The 22,707-nt window shown below is 37.2% G+C and overlaps 1 protein-coding gene across 2 annotated transcripts in view; it reads left to right on the top strand.

Moving 5' to 3' along the window:
- NEDD4 (NEDD4 E3 ubiquitin protein ligase) overlaps positions 1 to 22,707 on the top strand; it is a 139,276-nt gene that overhangs the window by 94,989 nt on the left and 21,580 nt on the right. For both annotated transcript variants that reach the window (XM_086710752.1, XM_086710751.1), the window contains 9 exons: positions 1,076 to 1,126; positions 2,642 to 2,703; positions 5,077 to 5,179; positions 10,759 to 10,925; positions 12,784 to 12,901; positions 12,993 to 13,160; positions 16,847 to 16,912; positions 20,656 to 20,775; positions 22,241 to 22,441. In XM_086710752.1, the coding sequence (XP_086566878.1) occupies positions 1,076 to 1,126; positions 2,642 to 2,703; positions 5,077 to 5,179; positions 10,759 to 10,925; positions 12,784 to 12,901; positions 12,993 to 13,160; positions 16,847 to 16,912; positions 20,656 to 20,775; positions 22,241 to 22,441 (1,056 nt within the window). The remainder of the gene's footprint in view (positions 1 to 1,075; positions 1,127 to 2,641; positions 2,704 to 5,076; positions 5,180 to 10,758; positions 10,926 to 12,783; positions 12,902 to 12,992; positions 13,161 to 16,846; positions 16,913 to 20,655; positions 20,776 to 22,240; positions 22,442 to 22,707) is intronic.

Below are 22,707 nucleotides of genomic sequence, written 5' to 3'. Positions count from 1 at the left end.
TCCATAAGTCCTCCTTATTTTTCATCTTATATAAATTCTACTGGCATATCTTAAAATTCATGGAGCTTTTCTCCAGTCATCTTCAATCACATGTTAAGTCCATCCCGTAATCTTTAATTTGGATATTATATTTTTCAGTTCTATATATGTTTTAAAATATACATTTGATTCAGTTTTATAGTTCCCATTTCACTACTGAGATTTTCCCCTCCAGCTACTCATTATGATCTTATTTTCCTTTTCAGTCCTTGAACATCTTTATAATAGCTGCTTTAATTTCTCTGTCTGCTGATTCCCAGATCTGGTTGGTCTTGGGGTCAGTTTTTATTGACTTTTTCTCTTGATACTGGATCACATTTTTCTGTTTCTTTGCATGTTTAGTAACTTGTGTACTGGTCAATGTATGTGGTACATAATTGAGATAGTAAATTTTATTATCTTTCCCTGAGAGTGTTGATTTTTGTTCTAGCAAGTTGTTAACTTAGCTGAGCCTTCCAGCCACTGCCTTTCATACGTGCAGTTCAGGGATCAGCTAAGAATTTGGGTAGAGTTCATGTATAGATTTAGAGGGACTTCTGTGGCATCTTTCTTTCAGAGATTGTCCCTCTCACTTTCTAGCTATGCTGTTAGCCTCAAACTAGGTTTTCAGCTTCCTCAAATGAGTAAGATGTCAGATGTCTGTTTGAGTTCTAACCATACCACCATATGAACTGTGAAGTACAATGAGGGGAAAAGTGATGTAAATATGAATCCTACCCAATACAGTTCCTTCTTTCAAAGATTGACTCCCCTTCAATTTCTGCTTGCTTGTAGTAACTCTATAGTGCTTTCAAATAGCTGTTTTCATAATTTTTCAGAGTATATAATTATCTGTAAAATGATCAGTCTAGTATACTCTATTCTATAATATACCATAAGTTGTATCATATTACCTTTTATTTTACATTATATGGCATAGGATTAAACAACAAAAAAAGACTTCTACATTTTTTCATGAATGATGGCAATAGCTCATCAAAATTTCTAAAAATGTTGAGCATATTACTAATCTTATTTTTTATTCTTTTTCTTATAGACAAGAGATGATTTCCTAGGTCAAGTGGATGTTCCTCTTTATCCATTACCGGTTGGTATAGATGATTTTAATTTTTATATTTATTCTTTTTTTCTAATAAATACTTACAGATACACGATATTACAATATAATAAATGTAAATATTTGATTTGTAAAATGTATACTTCTATAATTTCTTGACCATATTATTTTCTGAAAACTCATCTCAATTTTCCCTTTTAAGGATTTTTTTAATGTTTATTTATTTTGAGAGGTGAGGAAGGGGCAGACAGAGGGAGAGAGAGAGAGTGAGAGGAGAACCCCATGACAGGCAGAGAGAGGTGATGATGATCTGAGCCAAAGTCACGAGTCATACATTTAACAGACTGAGCCACCGAGGAGCCCCTAAGTTTTCCATTTTAATTTTATTTTCAAGACTCCCTTACATGAACCCCAATAAGAAATAGACAGCTGCTGAGGTTGGTTGACATCAGGAAAGCATGTCTCAGGGAAATAAGTTTGGAAACATTCGGCTGAATGGAGAGAGCTTAGTCTCGCAGAAAGAAACTAAGATCATTTACGACAGTCTGGGCATGAAACTGAATGTGGACCAAGCATATAACAACAGAGGAAAACAGATTCAGAACACATTTCATAATAAAAAATTATTAAGCCAGTTTTCTGACATTGGAGGTTGAGAAAAAAAATAAACAGAAAGTAAAGATAGCACAGGTTGAATTTGGGACATCAAGGTGGTGTCTCAAGTAGAATAGGTAGGAGGAAAAGCCATTTTGTTTTGAAAAATGATAGATTTATTTTTGGCCATAATGAATTTCAACAGAAAACAGGGGAAGTAGAAGGCCTAAAGTGGGCAGCTGACAGAAATACAAAAGTCAATTGTATAGAGAAAGAGGCTGGAAGGAGTGAGAGTTCTCACATTCAGGTGACAGCAGAATCTCTGAGAACGATGGGCTGTCCAAGTAAGAGAGGTGAGAGCATTGAAAGCCAAACATTGACCCTTAGTCAGGGTGGGCCTATCAGAGAAGACAGACAGGGAGAAACAGGTGGGGGATAAAGGAAAATAATGTCATGAGAATTTAAGAGTTACAAGACTGAATGGGTAGTTAATGCAAAATGTAACAAAGAAATGAACAAAAGCAAAGGGCTGTTGAACTTGATAAAGACAAGTAAGGCTTCTTACTGTATCAGTCTTTTGAGATATTTATTGGTTCTCTACAGTCTTTAGAGATCACAAGCTTTTAATAATATATTTAATCCAGTCTTGCTCTCCAGGCTGTTTTCTTTTTTGTTCTCCTATGATGGCCTCTACGTTGTAACCACTTCTTCCCTCTATGTGCACCTGCTCAGCTTATTTGGTATTAAGGCGTGATCCCACTGCAATTCCTAGGGTTCAGGAAAGTGAAAGCACTAGCAAGCTGCCAGATATAACCATTGAATGAGCTAAACCTATATTTTTCTCACTTCTAACTTCAGCCAAGGCTTAGGTCATAGTTCATGAATATTTCCTTAAAAGTACATGTTTTTGGTGTTATAGATGTATCTTGAAAACTTACTGTTTTATTCTAGACAGAAAATCCAAGAATGGAGAGACCATATACGTTTAAGGATTTTGTTCTTCACCCAAGAAGGTCAGTAAATATAAAATAATAACATAATGTTTTTTAAAATATTATTATACCTTGTAGTAGCCTCTTTGCAGATTCAAAGCTTAAACCTTTGTAAATAAGCTACTTCTAAATATTATTTTTAAAAGCTTTACTTTTTATTGCTGATTAAAAAGTAATATATGCACAGTACAAAAAATTCTGAAAATACAGAGAAGTGATCATATCCCTTTAGGAAAGACTTGTCCCCCTAATATTTATCAGACTAGAAAGTGGAAATTTGTCATTACTGTTTTATTATTTATTTTATATCTTAAAATATATATAATTTTGTCATACTATCCTTTTCAAAAGCACAAGCATTAATTAAGCCAAAAGCAATATCTAACTTGATATGCACAAAAACAATTTCAGAAAAACCTAACCACGTTTTGCATACTTTTAATAAAAACAGGTATTTAAGAAAACTCAGATATTTAGAGAAAATAATTTGAGCAAGGACTAGAATTTAAAACCTGAATAGCGTGTTCATAATTCCATTTTTGTAAACTGAGTTACTTGAGTTTTGTTAAAAATTTTTGTTTAAGCTGTAAATAAAACTCCTTTACAAAAATAAAACCCCTTTTAATATTCTGTGCCACCTAGTTCAGTAAAATCTAGTGAGGATGTATTGATTTACTGTCAAAAAGGTCAAAGTCAAAATAAAGAAGTACATCTGCAAAAACAACAGTATTTGTCTTGTTTTTTAAACTAGAAAATACATTAGAAAAATATACTATGGGAACTGAGTAAAATTTTTCATTAAAAAAATTTACTCTTTGTAATATAAATTATTAAAGCAAAATAAAAGGGACAGTACTCTCTGTTAATATTTATATTCTATAAGAGAAGTCACATATTTCACTTCTGTAGAAGTCTTGGAATATAAATCTCTTTTCTTTTTAAACTGATTGTGGCATCTGCATACCAATAATAAATAAATGTTTCTTCTCTTAATTGCCCTAGTAGCCTGCTTTTTACTTTTTCAAATGCTTTCTAGTGTCTTTCTCTTTAAAAAAAAAAATGTATATATATATATAATTTGTATCTTCTGTCTGTATGGACTATCACTGCAAGTGCAGAAAGAACTTGAAATCAAATAGGAAATGTACTACATTCTTACACTTTTTGAGCCCCATTAAGTCCAAACCCACAGGCTTAATGTCTAGTTTGAAAGACATGAAAATGTCACTATAGAGAAACTCTTGTATAAAACATTATTTGAGCAAGTTTTCTGTATCCATCCATTATAGCAGCAAGTCAATGTTCACATCCCCCTAAAAAATGGAGACACAAGCCACATTAGTGGCCTTGGAAATAAACATCAGGGATTCTGTTGACCACTCAGGAAAGCTAGTTTCCAAACTCATGAGAACTGTACAAAAGATTAAGGGAGGAGGCATTAAGTGGGGTGGGGAAGGGAGTACCTTCCAATAAAAGATAGAATAAAAGATAAGACTTTCTTGTTAAGAAAGACAAAGAGTAATTGGTTACATAACTGATGTCTATAAAAATCACCAACATATCTTTGCAGAAAACTAGGACAAGGAAGAACTTTTTAAGTGTATAGGATGTTGAAATTGGTGGGGACAAATAGACAGATTTAAAACTTTTAAAATATTAATACAATGGACAGCAACCTTTAGCTTGGACAACTCATTATGCAAAGACATTATTCATATACATTATAAAATAAAATAGATATATTAATGTGTGACAGACTCAAACAGCTGTCAAAGAAAGACAGTAGGTTTCAGACAGTTATCAGGCCTTGCTCTCCACTTTTCTATCATCCTGTACAGTATGACTAGATAAGTATCCCCAAAGTATATCTCTGAGGCTGCCTTTCCCTGTCCGCCAAATTATCTGGCTTCACAGAGTATACAAAATCTAAAGTTCTCTTATTTCACGTGGACCTCATCATCCGGATCATCCGTTCCTCCTCTGTGTATCCCGTAAGCCAGCCAAACCCAACAACTACCCTTTCCTTCGGTGTACCCCAGGTTTCCCATCGTTTCCTCATTTTTTAGTCTTTTCTCCACTCTTATGCCTTTCCATTCACTGCCACGGATCAAAATCCTCCTCAATCTTTTAGCACCAATTCAGATGCAACTCCTTCACGTTCTCCCTGATCTTTTACTCAAACTTCCTTAGCATCTTATTTATTTCATAACAATTATTTATTTATGTCTATTACTTTTTCTCCACCACCCACTCCTTTTCCTAGCTGTCTTTTGTAGTAGAGTTTGTCTTTGGGTCTCCTCTAGTAGCTAGTAGGTATTCGTTAAACTTTAGTTAAATGAGTGCTTTTCTTCTTAAGTGTTAAAGTTTTGCGAATAATTATTTTCTTTTCTACAGTCACAAATCAAGAGTTAAAGGTTATCTGAGATTAAAAATGACTTATTTACCTAAAACCAGTGGCTCAGAAGAAGATAATACAGAACAGACTGAAGAATTAGAGGTGAGATTTTATAAATACTTGGTTCAATGAAAAGAAAATATCTCATTTCTTATTTTACTATACCTTGAAGAAAAAATAACTTTATTCAATGAAGTTAATGTGTGCAATAAAAATTATATACCTGGGTATTTGTTTATTTTACCTAATCATTCATTAAACATTTCTTTCCTCTGAGGACATTTCTATAATGAATGGCCATTACTGAGGGCATTCTTAAAGGTTAGTGAATAGGGAATATGATGTTTATAAATGAAAGTATTTATTGTAATTAAGTTATCAACTCTTTCTGTTTTTTCAGGGTTTTCTAAAACCATGTCATATTCTCCTCCATTAAAGTAAGAATATAATTTACTATTTGTAAGCTAAATATATAGAAATTTTAAGGAGACTACTGAGTAGGAACTCTTTTATGAAATATAATTCTTGTTACTTTTCCTCTCATAGTTGCAGTGAGGATGGGAGGACTCATAGGAAAGGAGGGGAATGGAGGGGGAAAGAATTCAAGTGATCTAATAAAAGGCCATATTTATTTGAGGCAAATAGAATTTAATAATTTTCGTGGATGACAGGATATGAAGAAGTCCAAGTCAACTATTTGGGCGGAGCTACATGCATCCAGGGTGAGTGAGGAAGAGGCAGAGAGCATGTATTTGGAACAGAATTGGATAGGGAGTTAGTGACTGGAATCCTAGTCCCGAGCTCTGGTACTAGTGAGCCAAGTGACTGTGTCATTCAATATCTCTGAACCACAGTGTCTTCATTTGTACAATGACTGTTGTACCAGATGACCTCTAGGGTTTCTTCCAGCAGAAAAACTCATGATTTGAAAAGGGAACAAAAGAACCCTGTCTTGAATTTCCCACTGAAGCAACAACATTTACTGAAAGCACATAGTATATTGGCACCAATATGCTTTGGAGAGTTTGTTTGTTTGTTTGTTTGTTTGTTTTAGAGAGCAAAAATACAAGCAGGGGAAGGGGAGAGAGAGAAGGAGAGGGAGAATCTTAAGTAGGCTGCACATTCAGCATGGAGCCTGATGTGGGGCTCAATCTTACAATTATGAGATCATGACCCTGAGATCATGACCCAAGCTGAAATCAAGAGTCAGATGCTTAACCGACTGAGCCACCCAAGCACCCTTAATTTGGAGAGTTTTCTTGCATGTGCCTTCCTCAATAGTCATGCCTCTTTGGCTGAGGGTCTGGTTAGGTCTCCAGAAGAACCGTGAAGGTAAAGGACCTCCCAAGCACTGGACTCTACCTCAGATACCCACATACCTTGGGTCAGAAAGCTTGAGAACAAGCCATGCTTTTGCAAGAGAGCTTTCTGGGAATTTTTTATATGCACTAATAAGATTTTACTTTGTGGGGGAAAGCTGTAATAATAGAAGGAAAAAAATTATTTAAATCACAGAATATAGTTAGCCCTTAGTCGGGCAATCAAAAAACTTGGTATCCTCTCTTAAGCCTATATTTGTTTATTTGATTACCTTTTCTTTTTTAGTTTTTCTCTAGCTTATTATATAAAAATCACTTTTTAAAAATTCTAGGTATTTATTGGGTCAAAGTTTCTCTACCTGACGTTTTGGTGCACAGGGTATCTGCGTAATGAATACTGTTTGAAATGAAGGATGCCTGCTATAAAGAAAGAAAATTCTTAATTTAGTAACTTAAAAAAACTTAACAACATTTCATTATTTAGTAACCTGCTCCAAGTTTTGCCCACACACACGTATCATAGGTACCTTATTCACAGTTTAGTGTCTGTGGGTAGAGTTCCTTCACTTCATTTTGTGGCCTCAGGTCTCAATGTTTGAGTTCCCTCAGAATGCACCTTATAATTTCAGTAGATGTAAGCATGTAGGAGTTTATTTATGAAAGGCCTTAGGAATTCAAACACATGAGTCTATGCTTATTTATCTTCTGTGTAGCTAATGACCAGAGAAGTCTTGTCTTTGACATCTAGCTTGTGAATATATAAATTCTACCATTTAAAGAAAAACAATGGCATTTTCAAAAGAGTGGCTCACTCAGGCAATTTGTATTTCTTAGTATGTCAAAGTCTGGCTGTAATAGATTATTGTTTAACATTCGATTTTTGTACCTTTGCAACTTTAGACTTAGTTGTATGTATTTTACAAGATTAACATATAATGTGTGTTGTAGCTCTAAATGCTTTCTTTCTGACCTTCTTTGACTCCATTAAATTGTTGGCAATCATATACTAGCTTATCAGTAAATAACATTGATACTTAGAAAATATTTCATGAAGAGTATTAGCTGATATATGTTTAATAGGGAGGCATTCTATACAAAAAAAATGAAAACTCAGTCTTTCTAAACAGTATTCAAATGTACAACTGCACTTTCTCAAACTTGAAACAAGTTTTTAAAAACTGGGCCTTCAATTAAATTAGCATTTCCTGGGGCGCCTGGGTGGCTCAGTCGGTTAAGCGGCCGACTTTGGCTCAGGTCATGATCTCGCGGTCCGTAAGTTCGAGCCCCATGTCGGGCTCTGTGCTGACAGCTCAGAGCCTGGAGCCTGTTTCAGATTCTGTGTCTCCCTCTCTCTGACCCTCCCCCGTTCATGCTCTGTCTCTCTCTGTCTCAAAAATCAATAAAACGTTAAAAAAAAAAAAATTTAAATTAGCTTTTCCCCTTTTCGTTTACTTAGATAGCATAAATTCACTAAGTACACCTTTAAAAGAGACATCTTTAAGAAGATTTTAAAGAAATAATCTTGGGGTGCCTGGGTGGCTTGGTTGGTTAAGCAACTGACCCTTGGTTTCCACTTAGGTCATGATCATGTAGTCTGTGGGATCAAGCCCTGTATTGGGCTCCTGCGCTGACAGCATGGAGTATGCTTAGGATCCTCTCTCTCCCTTTCTCTGCCCCTCCCCTGCTCGTTTTCTTTCTCCCTCTCTCTCTCTCTCTCAAAATAAGTAAACATTAAAAAAAAATAACCCTCTGGTACCATTTTTTGAGCTCTAAACATGTTTACAATCCTTTACAGCAGAAGTGAGGACCCTTTTATTAATAAATTTCATTGATCTACAGAAAAATAATCAATGACCATATTTTTAAAAACAAACTTTTTTCAAGAGAGCAAAATATAAAAATTCAACTCACATACTTTTAAAATCAAGACCAGAGAACTAAAATTTGATTTAATATATACAAGACTAATTTTTAGGAATGTAAATCCTATATTATGATCATTTAAAGGAATGGAAAGGAGAGAGAAAAGGAAGGTAAACATAGATGGAAAGAAAAAGAGGATAAAGAGAAAGAAGAGAATGGAGCAATAAAAATAAAGAAACAAAATTAAAGAAGAGGAAAAAAGGAAAACAATAGAAGAGGTAAAAAGGAAAAAATAAGAGAAGAGTAAGAAAGAAAAGGAGTGAATTTTACTTCCCATCCAGATCTCTTTTTTTCCAGACAAATTCTTTGTCTTCCTCTCTCCGTACCCACCACCCCACTCTTGTTCACTTTCTGTCCTGCTTCAGTCTAGAACCCTCCCACCAGACCAGCCAGAGACATCAGCCTTGCTGGAGAAACTCCTGTCCTTTTCTCCCTGATGCCAGAAAAGATTCCTTTCCTTCCCAGCTCTTCTCCCTGATCCTTTCTTGTCAGATTTTGCCTTCCGACATAAAAGAATTCTCTTCCACCTTCTAAGCCATCCGCTGGCCAGCAAATAGCAGTCCTTCAGGGCTAGATCCCCACCCAGTGCTTCGAAAGAAAGACAGTATATGTTAAGGAAATTATTTTTTTGCCTGTTACTCTGATACCAAATATGTTTCTCACTTTCCCATTTTTCTTTCCATTTTGATTTGGTAGTTTTTGTCATGTACAAATTGGGGGGTTTTGTAATCAAATCTGTCAACCTTCTTTTTCATACTTAAAAGCTTCCCCACTCTTAGATTATATTTTTTAAATCCCCCAGCTTTGTTGTAATATATGTTGTTTTTGCTTTCTAACATTTCAACATTGCTCAGTCTGTAACATCCTGGTAGAAGGTAGCAACCCAGATAATTTTTTTCTTTTTTCACAAGTTTGAAATGTCTTTATCATATCCTAAATTCCTATAAATTTGAGTCTCTTTCTGGGCTTTCTAATCCATTCTATTGAGCTGTCTGTCCATGTGTGTACCAATTATTGTGGTTTGTAATATATTTTATTCAGTAGGGTTAATATTCACTCCTTTTTTTAAAAGCTGTATAGAGTTTGTAAGGTTTTGTTTTGTTTTGTTAGTTTATTTATTTATTTTGAGAGAGAGCACATGTATGCACGTGAGTGGGGTAAGGACAGAGAGAGAGAGAGAGAGAGAGAGAGAGAGAGAGAATCCTAAGCAGGCTCTATGCTGACGTGGGGCTCACTCTCACAAACCGTGAGATCACCAAGAGTCAGAAGCGTTAAGCCAACTGAGCCACCCAGGCTCCCCCTTCTTTTTTCTTTAGAACTGTGGTGGTTATTCTTGCTTGTTTGTGTTTCTTTTTGAACTTGAGAATTGCCTTGTCCCATTATTTTTAAAAATCTGTAATGTAGTTTTAGCGGAATCTTGGCAACTTTATATATTAACTTGGGGAGAATTGATACCTTAGTGAGACTGAGTCTTCCTAACCAAGATCATATTATGTCTTTTCATTCATTCAATTCTTTCTTTATGTCTCTTTAGGAGAATTTTTAAGTTTTTTTTTATTCATTTATTTCTGCCTTCCTAGCGTTATTGGTATTTAGTAGGACCTTTCACTACTGCCTTTTCTGTTAGGAGTTTTCTTATGTAAAAACATGCCATTAACTCTTACTACCTTTCAAGTAATTCCTTACCCTAACCACCCTAGCTTAGGCTTCATGTATATTTGCCCCTCACTATATCAGAGGAAATTTCCAGTGTCTTCTTGTCTTTTAAACGAAACAAAGAAAACAAACAGAACTTTTATTTCTTTGGCTATTTTATGACCTGACCAAAATGCCTTTCCATGGTCCATAGGAGAAAGAGAAAAATCAGACCAGAGAATCATAATGGCTTTTCAGTTGCTAGAAAGTTGACTGTAGCAATTATTTCTGCATCGCTTGCCTTTCCCTGCTATGCCTATACATATTTGAGCTTCGTTTAATGATTTTTTTTTTCAGGTCTCCAGTAGTTGCTGATTTCCATTATAAACAAGGTGCTTTCTCTGGAGGAAAGACAAAATTTGTGTCCTTCATTCATTTGCTTATAATTTAGAGAATAGCCTAAGATTACACTAGTTTAAATTATGTTTCTCAGTGCTTTCCATCATTATCTATTTATTTAGAAGTTCTGTTCTTCTCTCCTCTTAGGTATGTTTTAAAACTTTTTTGGAAAATGTTAAAAGTTTCAAGTGGAACTTAAATGTTATTATTTTGCTGGAAAAAAAAAGTCTTCATTATCATAAAATATTCATATTATGGTCTTAAAGGTAGACACTGTGCAAATTTTGTCCTTGCATAATTTCTGGAACTGGATATGCTAAATCTCTTTTTTGAATTTCCTCCAGCATAATTTATAAGGTGAAAAAGATCAAGAACAAACTTAATTGTTACCACTCTGGTTTTCAGCCTGGCTGGGTTGTTTTGGACCAACCGGATGCTGCTTGCCATTTGCAGCAACAACAAGAACCTTCTCCTCTACCTCCAGGATGGGAAGAGAGGCAGGATATTCTTGGAAGGACCTACTATGTAAACCATGAATCTAGAAGAACACAGTGGAAAAGACCAACCCCTCAGTATGTGCTGGTGACTTTCACATTTGTAATCTGAATACATTTTGACCACAGATTTTTATTTTGCAGTCATATCTCAAATGGATTAATAATAATGTAGGGATCCATAAACTATAAAAATATGAGGATTTTTGTGGTTCAGGACTTTTAAAATGCCATCCTGTTTTTTTATTAAATGATTTTGTAATGTTCAAAATTATTTGAGTCACAAATGCCACTCTTCTAATTGCTTCTTTATTTTAAATTACTTTGTAGCCACAAAGGATACATTTTTCTCTTTAGACTGGTTTAGAAAAATCTTGGAAATTTTTGTAGCTTGTTACTAAAGTATAATAAACTGTTAATTTCTACAGTACACTCTTTTTAAATATAAATTGCTTATAAAATATAGAGGACTGAATAACAAGGGTCTTTTGTTAAACACTCATTTTCCAGTCTGGTCAGTGATACATAATTTCCAGTGCACACAGATCAAGGATAGAATGACCTTTGAGGTATTCTAATTGATGTCTCCTCAGTGATATTTTTCTTTTATTACCATCAGACCATATTTTATACATATACATTTACAAATGGCCCATTACTCACATTTATTATCAAATACCCTTTCACATCTCCTCCCTTACAGTCTTATGAGGCTTTCTTTAGTCTTCTACTTTTTGACAGAGACTTAAAATTTTTATTTGTCCATTAACCTTCTAATTTTCGGCTTTGGTATTTTGGGTCTGATACAGTCCAAGCACTTTCATAGATAGTTTCTGTTCTCAGATCCTTGTAAAGCAAATCAGTGGTCATAGTTCTTCATGGTACAGAAGCATCTATCTCTGTAGAGATCTGTACAGATTGCAAATATGAAGGCACTATAGAATTCTACAAAATTGTCCTACTGCATACCTCAGCAGGCCTGACTTGAGCAGGATACATTTCTTTCACTACCATTGATGTCATTTTCAGTTAGCCTAAATCACATATTTAGGGGAAAAAAATCTGAAGCATTCCCTTAAGGTCATCTGTCAAAATTGAATTTTCTTCAGCAATAGTACAATAAGAACTGATCTTTTGACTCTCCTGGGATTATATGGCACTAAATAAGTTAATAATAATTTTGTTATTAAATATTTGTATAAAATTCTTGATCTGATGGTCTGGTTGTACTAAATTCAAATAGCTAGAATAATAAAACTAATTAATGGGGTAATGGTGTTCAGTCTGATTTATATAACTTTCCTACACTCAGACATGCCTTTTCTATGATAATTTTTCAGACAATGCCTATTTCTGTAAATGATCAAATCCAGATACTATTTAATCTGTAATCTATTAAGTTTTTAATTATAGTGTTTCTTACATGATCTTTTATTTTGCCCTCTGCATTCTTGTATGGGTAACTCAACTCTTGGCTTAATATTGATTCTGGAAAATATTACCAACTGATTAATGAAGATGTATAAGTAACTCTTAAAGCCTCTTTTTTATAATCTCTCTAGAGCTATTTTAGATTTTACTCATATAAATAACATGGCAAAATAATAATGTAATGAAATTATTTATGAAGCTCTCAGATATATTTATTCAACAAATATTTTTGAATGCCCTTCCATGTCAAACAGTATTGTATAGACATGGTGATAAAGTAAAATATCAAAGTCAGACATGTTACACATTTGCACAAAGCCTTAATTCCATAAGGTACTCTGAAGATACCAATGTGCCCATGACCTAGTCTGTGCATGTTGAAATAGCCTTTGACCCAAATAGTGAATTCTGATATAAGGTATTTTTTTTAAATGGTCACAGCATCTGTGACTATCATCTTAACTGTCTTCAGACATGGATAATGGCTTGTATATCTCTAATACAGGGACAGCCTAACGGATGCTGAGAATGGTAATATTCAACTGCAAGCACAACGTGCATTTACCACAAGGCGGCAAATATCTGAGGAGACAGAAAGTGTTGATAATCGCGAGTCTTCCGAGGTAGAAATGATTTTCTTGTTCTTACCGATAGACACATGTTAAAGCAATAGATCAAAGTATGTGTGGATTAAGATGATTCTGTTTATTTTAGAACTGGGAAATTATAAGAGAAGATGAAGCCACCATGGATAGCAATCGGGCCTTCCCATCACCTCCGGCATCAAATAACTTGGATGTTCAAACTCATCTTGCAGAAGAATTGAATGCCAGACTCACTATGTGTAGAAATTCAGCCACCGGACAGCCAGTATCCAGCTCAGTAAGATGCTCTTAGATTTTGCTGTAGCTTCAGGATTTTATAAAATATGTGTTATTCAGTTCAGTATCTAACATTTACGTGAAACTTTGTGTTTTATCCCTGGTTTTATTGAGACGTAATTGACAGACGACATTTTATTGGTTTAAGGTATGCAACATAATGATTTGATATATGTATATATTATAGCTAAATTATTACCACACTAAATCTAGGTAGCATCCATCACCTCACATAGCTACAAAATGTTTTTCTTGTGATAAGAAAAAAATGTTGTCCTAAATGGCATGTAATAACGTGTTAGGGACTTTCGGACTTTATAGTATGGTCATGTTTCAAATATCTCCACTAATAGTATGGAGCAGAGTCATGGATAATCCAAATAGTCATTGGAGTCTAAATGTCCATTACATAAACTAGTCCCTTCCAGCCAGAGACTCCCAGGAACACACTTGTAATTAACAGTTTGGGTTTATTACTCATTTCAGCAAGGAGAACACACACCATGAGTGTCCCCGTAAGAGAACATTAGAAAAGACTTGAAGGATTTGGGTTCATGTTAGGTGATTTTGAGGAGGGCTTAAGGAAGCAAGACTTTGCTCTGCGTTGAATGCTGTCAGGAAGCAAGAGTGATTCTGTGATTGGGTATCTCACATCTTATGTATAGTGAGGCTAAAGCTATAATTAGTAAAAAGCAGCGGTCTCTCATATTTGTCAGAGAGAGAGAGATATTTGGTATTTTGTGGCTTGGACAGTGTTCACATTTTGTCTGTGTCCAGGCATGATTACAAAGTGGTCTTGATTTTGTCTTGACCCTACTGATGAGTGTTAGGCCAAGTCCTGCATGTCAGGGACTACTTTTCTTCTTCTCAATTATACCACATCTATCACTGGCACACATGTTTGACTAACAGCCAAGGTACTTTGACTAAACAGGGGGATAGATGGCATTCTCCCTCCAGCAACCACTATCAAAATTGCTGAAATGGAGTTCAGATGCACGTGTTCCAACAGGTACCGCCATGATTAGATCTATGTGTCCAGTTCTCTCAGGTGCATCATCAAAGGAGACCTTTCAGTGGAAGAAAGAGATTATTCTCTGAGGATCTATGGTCATTTCCAGTTGGCAGTCCCCCACTCTTCATTCAATCAGTAAATATTTATTGAGGGCTACTATATGCAAGGCACTGTATGCTGGTTAAAATATTGGCACACAGCCAGGCCTGTTGGTTTAAGTATTGCCTGTGGCTGCTTTCACATTACACTGACAGAACTGAGGAGTTGTAACAGAGACTGTATGGTCCACAAAAAAAAGATTAACTATCTGGACCATACCAGAAAAAGTTTGCTGACTTCTATGTTTGCACCTTCTTCAAGAAGCTTCAGGGTAGATAGTTTTGTATAAATACCTATGTGAATATCCAAGAGCAGATCTACCTTTCTGCTCCCTTTCCCTCCTCTTCCACCTGACTGTTCTCTCTTCCGCTCATTTCATTTTATTATTTCATCAGGGGAGTGGGAACAGTCAAGACATAAAGGATATTGATTTTGCTGGTGATAGATCACAGAAGCTCCTATTCCCTTTCCTCCTGTTATTTTGTTTACAAAAGTAACACATGGCATTCATGCAATGAAATACTATGCAGCCATGAAAAGAATGAAGTGGCTCTGAATGTACATGTTGTATGGAACAATCCCTAAGATGTATTGGTCAGTGAAAAACAGGAAGGTACAGAGCAGTGTGTTTGATACTCTACCATTTCTGTAAATTTTCTACTTGACAAAATAAATAGGTGTATCATATTTCTTGAAGATTAAACAGGAAACTGCTAACATTGCTCATCTCTGAAGAGAGGAACAGAATGAGCAGGACACATGTTTTGTGTACCTTTTTAATTTCATGCCATGTGCATATTAATTTAAAAAATAATTTATTATTTTAAATAATTTACTACCTGGGTGGCTCAGTAAAATGTCCAACTTTGGCTCAGGTCATGATCTCCTGATTCATGGGTTCAAGCCCCGCATCAGACTCTATGCTGACCGTTCAGAGCCTGGAGCCTGCCTCAGATTCTGTGTCTCCCTCTCTCTCTGCCCCTCCCCCCCCCAAATAAATAAACATTTAAAAAATTAAAAAATAATCATAATTTATTATTTTAAAGTATTCTGTGGCCACAGTTAAAAATTCAAACAGTATTGAAGTATATAAAATTAAAATTCAACCTTCCATCTCACCTCTAGCATATGCTCCCTCAATCACTATTAATGGTTTGGCATATAGTGTGCTAAACATTTTCTATATATTTATAAACATATATGCACACACATATATTTGTATATCATTTTTTAACCTGAGATTATCTTTTTCACTTGTTATATTATAGACATTGGACCATTTCAGTACATGTAGATGTACTCCTCTTAAAACTAACAAAGATGTGGGGCACCTGGGTGGCTCAATCGGTTAAGCAGCTGACTCTTGAATTTCAGCTCAGGTCATAATCTCATGGTTTGTGAGTTCAAGCCCTGCATCAAGATCTGCACTCACAGTATGGAGCCTGCTTGGGATTCTGTCTCCTCCTCTCTCTCTGCTCCTCCCCTGCTCTCTCTCTCTCAAAAAAAGTTTATATATGTTTAAAAATTTAAAACTAATAGAATTATCAAACATCATTCCATTGTGCAAGTAACCTTTAATATACTTCACCAGTCTCCTATTGATAGACTTTAGGTTATTTACAATTCTGTGTTATTGTGAACACTACTACAGTGGATATTTTGGCTTAATTTATATGTCTATTATAATTTTTTTTATTATTTAATAATATCAAACAATTCAGATAGTGACAACAGCATGCATATAAGAGCACAGGGAAAGAAAGAGTAAGGGATTTATGGGAAGCAGGTAATCTAGAATGTCCAGAAGGTGGGTGTTGAGGTGGGAAGTGCTGACACTCTCAGGAACAGCTAGGTCAGGAAGCTGTGTTCTGTGCTATGGATTTCACCCTAATGACCGTGAGAAGTCACTGAAGGGCTCTGAGCTAGAGAAGGATGTGACCCGATCTGCCCTGTAGAAGGCTCTCTGGCTACAGCACGCAGTATGGAGAGCACATTCAGGGAAATAAGACTGGAAGCAGGGAAGTCTGTTAGGATGTTGCTGCAGTAATAGTCAAGGCGACAAATGATGAAAACTTGAAATTAAAAAAAAAATACTTAAGCTAAAAGTGCAAGGAGAATATATTTGGGAGCTAGTAAAGAAACAGAACGAATTAAGATCTGGTGACTGACCTGGCTGTAAGGGACCAGAGGGGAGTCAGCTGACTGACTGACATCTGCCATGAGCTGGACTCAAGTGCTGCCCCCGAAACAAGGAATACCCACCAAGGAACAGGTTTCAGTGGGTGTGGACAGGGGAAAACCGAATCCAGTTTGGGGCACAGTGAGGGGTATCTGTTAGACATTCAAGAGAATGTCTAACATCCAGGAGGCAGTTTAGGACCGAGGGCAGAAGAGGGAGCCGGAAGGTGGAAGGTATTGGCACATGGGTGGTATCGAGTGCTGAGTGCTTTCACACAGAGTCTCTACGGTCACTCTTCCTTCTGCCCCCTCATGCCCACCCCCATACCTTACCTGCCATTCAGAGACAAATCACAAACCTAAAGCTATTGTCACTCCTTCTTCTTTTTTATAAGAATCATTCCAGCAGAAGAGGCAGCTTACAAGCCTATACTTTTGAGGAGCAGCCTACACTTCCTGTGGTGAGTTTTATCCTCTCCCCTCATTGTCAATAAAAATAAGAAACTCAAGAACTTTTTTTTTTTTTTTGGACATTGAATATGAACATTTGACTGCCTAGTAATGAACCAATCCAGCACAGAATCTAGGTTCTTGGAGATAAGGTTCAGGGGAGGGGAACTGGGGGAGGTAGACCTTTTAGAGACAAAACGGGAGAACTCTGTCTCCCACAGTAAGAAAGCAAAGTGTCTGTACTGGTGACCGTGGGTGATATCCGGGCTGTGGCGCTGTGCTGGCTGGAGGTGGTCTGCAGGCAGCATTCAATTCGAGATTGTGGTGTCCAGCTGCCGCTACTCTGTGCACTGGCCCCTGCCACCCAGCAGCGGTGTCTTCCCCATACATGAAGCATCACATTGGGGCTCAGTCACGTGGACAGGTCTGCACTGGTATCGGCAAGCTCCGTGGCCAGGTTGGGTGGAGTTCATCAGCCCTTTGCTCTCCTTTCCCTTCACACTCGTGTCCACATCTACTGAGGCCCCTGCCTCCTTCTCAGTAGGGTTCCCAGCCGTGGCCTTGACCCAGGCTCAGACCTTAACAGCCTCATGCCTTGAACGTTGACTTCCCTTTGGCCTCCCCACCCCATCCCTTTTCTGACTCAACTCTCAATACTTTTGAGTTTATCTCCCCTTTACACAGCCCCTGCTTGTGTTTGAAACCAAATGAAAATGCCCAGGCTCCCAGCCCCCTTAGCCTACCCACCTCCTCATCCACCAACAGGAACCTCCTGCTGCCTTCACCCCATCCCTGCTTTTTCTTCAAAACAGGCGGCCCCCTTTCCTGATCCTCTTCCTCCTCTGTGTTTTATGCATTCCATTTCCCCACTTAGAATGTCTCCTCACCTTTTTTCACCATTTATAATTTTGAATGGCAGTCTACACATTAATTTTGAAAAGTGAGGATTGTTTTTGCTTTTATGGAAATTCCAGCATAGGGTTGCAGAGGCTCAAATTTCCTTGAGCCAAGAGTGGTTCATCCATCTAAAAAGGTGGCCCTGCACGAATAGAGAGACACAATCCTGTGCTGAGGAAGGGTGGGGGGGGGGGGCCCACACCTGTGCAATTGGCCCAGTCAGTGGCCACTCTCTCTACAAGAGAGTGGATGCCACAGAAAGACTGACCTCACCAGCCTCACTCTCACTATTGCCATTTGCCTGGCTTCCTCCATTAGACTGGAGCCTGCTTAAGCGGAGATCCATGGTATTTCTCTCTCTGTGCTTTGTAATGTCCTCATACAAGGGAAATGTTGCATTTCTAATTGACTGACAGGCATTCATCCTAGAAACAATTTTAGTGCATCAAATGAGCGACAGAATCTAGAGGTGATTTATATTCTTCTGTACTTACATGTAGTTCTGTTTTTATTTGTACTAGAAAAGCAATTTCCATACCTTTTTCTTCTCAATATATCGATTAGGTGTTTTAACAGTTTTCTTGAGGTATAATCTGCATACCATAAAATCCCCTCACTTTTTTTTTTTAATATGTGAAATTTATTGTCAAATTGGTTTCCATACAACACCCAGTGCTCATCCCAAAAGGATGGGATGCCTCAATACCCATCACCCACCCTCCCCTCCCTCCCACCCCCCATCAACCCTCAGTTTATTCTCAGTTTTGTTTTTTTTTTTTAATTTTTTTTTCCACGTTTTTATTTATTTTTGGGACAGAGAGAGACAGAGCATGAACGGGGGAGGGGCAGAGAGAGAGGGAGACACAGAATCGGAAACAGGCTCCAGGCTCTGAGCCATCAGCCCAGAGCCCGACGCGGGGCTCGAACTCACGGACCGCGAGATCGTGACCTGGCTGAAGTCGGACCCTCAACCGACTGCGCCACCCAGGCGCCCCTATTCTCAGTTTTTAACAGTCTTTTATGCTTTGGCTCTCTCCCACTCTAACCTTTTTTTTTTTTTTTTTTTTCCTTCCCCTCCCCCATGGGTTTCTGTTAAGTTTCTCAGGATCCACATAAGAGTGAAACCATATGGTATCTGTCTTTCTCTGTATGGCTTATTTCACTTAGCATCACACTCTCCAGTTCCATCCACGTTGCTACAAAAGGCCATATTTCATTCTTTCTCATTGCCACGTAGTATTCCATTGTGTATATAAACCACAATTTCTTTATCCATTCCTCAGTTGATGGACATTTAGGCTGTTTCCATAATTTGGCTATTGTTGAGAGTGCTGCTATAAACATTGGGGTACAAGTGCCCCTATGCATCAGTACTCCTGTATCCCTCGGATAAATTCCTAGCAGTGCTATTGCTGGGTCATAGGGTAGGTGTATTTTTAATTTTCTGAGGAACCTCCACACTGCTTTCCAGAGCGGCTGCACCAATATGCATTCCCACCAACAGTGCAAGAGGGTTCCCGTTTCTCCACATCCTCTCCAGCATCTATAGTCTCCTGATTTGTTCATTTTGGCCACTCTGACTGGCGTGAGGTGATATCTGAGTGTGGTTTTGATTTGTATTTCCCTGATAAGGAGCGACGTTGAACATCTTTTCATGTGCCTGTTGGCCATCCGGATGTCTTCTTTAGAGAAGTGTCTATTCATGTTTTCTGCCCATTTCTTCACTGGGTTATTTGTTTTTCGGGTGTGGAGTTTGGTGAGCTCTTTATAGATTTTGGATACTAGCCCTTTGTCCGATATGTCATTTGCAAATATCTTTTCCCATTCCGTTGGTTGCCTTTTAGTTTTGTTGGTTGTTTCCTTTGCTGTGCAGAAGCTTTTTATCTTCATAAGGTCCCAGTAATTCACTTTTGCTTTTAATTCCCTTGCCTTTGAAATCCCCTCACTTTTAAGTGTGCAAATGAAGGAATTTTAGTAAAGTTCTACAGTTGTATGAACATCACCACTATCAAGTTTAAGACATGCTGTGGTTGAATATCTCAGTAGTTCATGATATTCTATTGTGTACATGTATCTAATACATTTCATTTACCTACCCACCACTATTGGACCTTTGTAAAACTGGGCAACTTTAAATTCCATTATTTTGTAGACTTAACAGCTCATCATAACTGTGAGCAACGTATATCTAGCTCCCGTGTGTCTGGGGAGAGTGTATCTGGTGAACAGACCAATGATGGTAGTTTTTATGTATAAGACACATTGGGAAACCGGGCCAAACCTTGACGAATCCAAAAAGGAAGACCAAATTTGGACTATTTTAAGTAAATCTGGAAATAATCAGATCTCTTTGTTCATTAGTAATAAACTCTTAAGTAGCCACTCCCCAGCCCTTACAGAAAGAAGGCCAGGGTAATTTTGACTCAGCACACATGGGTGATAAATTCTGTAGTTAGACTACCTAGTTCAGATCTCAGCTCCATATTAACAATGTATCTGTTAGGAAATTACCCCAATTTTCTAAGCTTCAATTTCCTTGTAAATAAAAATGGGCTACTAATAGCAATTATCTCATTGAGATTTGTGTGGAGGTTAAATGACAGGATCTGTGTTAAAGCATTTAGTGTGTGGTTATCACTACTGTCATGGTTTATTAATGTTGGCATCACTCTCATCATCGTGGTCTGTTCTTTTTTTTTTTTAAGTAAAATGTTGTATACTTCATTTCATACACCTTAAAATATAATTTAAAACTCACTTCATTTTAAAGAGAGATAGCAGTGAGAAAAGGATGTGGTCCTTTTAAAAGAATTGCTTTTTAATTAATATTCAGTTTTCCTATTCTTCTTCACTTTAGCTTTTGCCTACTTCATCTGGATTACCACCAGGTTGGGAAGAAAAACAAGATGAAAGAGGAAGATCATATTACGTAGATCACAATTCCAGAACTACTACCTGGACAAAGCCCACTGCACAGGTACCCTGCAATCTATCTGTTAACTTGCCTTCTTACAGAATTTAAGCCATCACATTCCTATGGAAGCTGTTACATCACTTTGTAGTATATACTGGATGCTGCTAGCATCTTCTAATTGTTTGCCGGCATTGGCTACCATTTCCTACAGAGCTCCAGTATACGTGGTTACCACTCGTTACCATGTAAAACAAGTCCAACTGGGAATAAAAGGACAGATTGATGATCAAAATTATTTTGGTTGATTGGGTCATTTTGTTATTTGAATGCTTAAAGATCATTATTTTGCTAAAAGATAATCTTAGTGATGATTAGGACCCGTTCAAGAAATTTGTGACGATGACACTTTGTCCTGGCAACAGTGAATGCCTTTGGTGATATTTCCTTATAAGTGTTTAGAAAAAAGTTTATTTTATCTTTTTTTAAAGTTTATTTTATCTTATCACCATTTCTCTTACTGAGAAATTTTTTAACACTGAAAAGTACAGAGAATAATCGGGCAAACACCCATCTTCTTAACACCCAGAATTTACCAGCATTAACAAATTACCATATTTGTTTCTAGACATTTTAATTCTTAAAATAAAATCTTACAGATAAAAAACTAAATTCATTTTAGCCAAACACTTGGTCCCACTACCCAGAGGGAACACCATATTAAGTCTGTTGGGTATTCTTCCAGTCTTTCTTTCTTTCTTTATTTATTTATTTTGGCTTAAACAAACAGAAATTTCTTTCTCGTAGTTCTGGAGGCTGGGAGGCTGGGAGGCTGAGCTGAGAGTGCAGCATGATGGGTCCTGGTGAGGGCCCACCTCTGGGCTGCAGACTTCCATCTTCTTGCCTTGTCCTCACACAGTTCTTCCAGTCTCTTCCACACACTTACATAGAGAACTAATCAGTGCCAAGTAGTGCTTATGTTCCTGTGTTTCAAATTTTGCCAAGATGTCCTATTACATAACTCTAAATCTTTTTTTTGTGCAACATTATTTTAAAATCCTATCCCTGCTGTTTTACATATCGATCCAGTGTGTTTAACAACTGCCTAATATTTCATCATATGAATATGTTACTTTTCCGTTATCCATTTCTACAGTGGATATTTGCCATTCATTTTGTGTGCCCAGAATTCAAAGCCACTTCCACATATGGGGAATCCCCCACTTTGTGCGTTTTTTGGGCAAGTGGAGACAACCTCCTCTAACTGGCACCGTGGCTTCCCTTACAGTTGGGTCACATCCCTCTGACCTAGCTTCCTCGGTACAGACTTGGACTGTGACCACCATCTTACTGCTCAAGAATTAGCTGAGAAATTATAAAAGTTATTTTAAAAACAAAGTTTGACAAAACATTTTAGGAGAAAAGTGAGTCTGTAGTGTTTAGATCTATGTTTGCAGGTTGTTCCCTTTTAACCGCAGCTATTTGTGTGTTCTCTGGAAAACATGACAACATGACTTAATTAATGTGCTAGGCCGCCGTGGAGACAGGTCAGCTGCAGCCCGGCCAGGGTGCCACACGCCCTCAACCACAGGTCCTCCCGAGTGATTCAGCACAGCAGGTGACCCAGCCAGCTGAAATGGAGCAAGGATTCCTTCCTAAAGGCTGGGAAGTCCGGCATGCACCAAATGGGAGGCCTTTCTTTATCGACCACAACACGAAAACCACTACCTGGGTAACTTTAATACTCTCCGGTTTGAATTTAGAACAACAGTCTTAACTCTTATGTACAGTTCTCCATAACCTTTAGGGTACATTAATATAACCTACATTTCCTACTGTTCATTTTAAGATATGCTGAATTCTTAACAGTATTATTTCTACTCAAGATATACTTATGCCCATTTTTAATATTTTTAGGGATTGTCATGGAAACACACTTACTTCCTGTTTTGTTTTTAATTCACTAGACACTAAACCTTAGGAAGATATTTAGTAGTA

This window comes from Puma concolor, chromosome B3, assembly GCF_028749965.1.
Source record: "Puma concolor isolate L17-30 chromosome B3, mPumCon1.1.hap2, whole genome shotgun sequence".
NCBI classification, from domain to species: Eukaryota; Metazoa; Chordata; class Mammalia; order Carnivora; family Felidae; genus Puma; species Puma concolor.
This window is presented reverse-complemented; position numbering and strand designations above follow the sequence as displayed.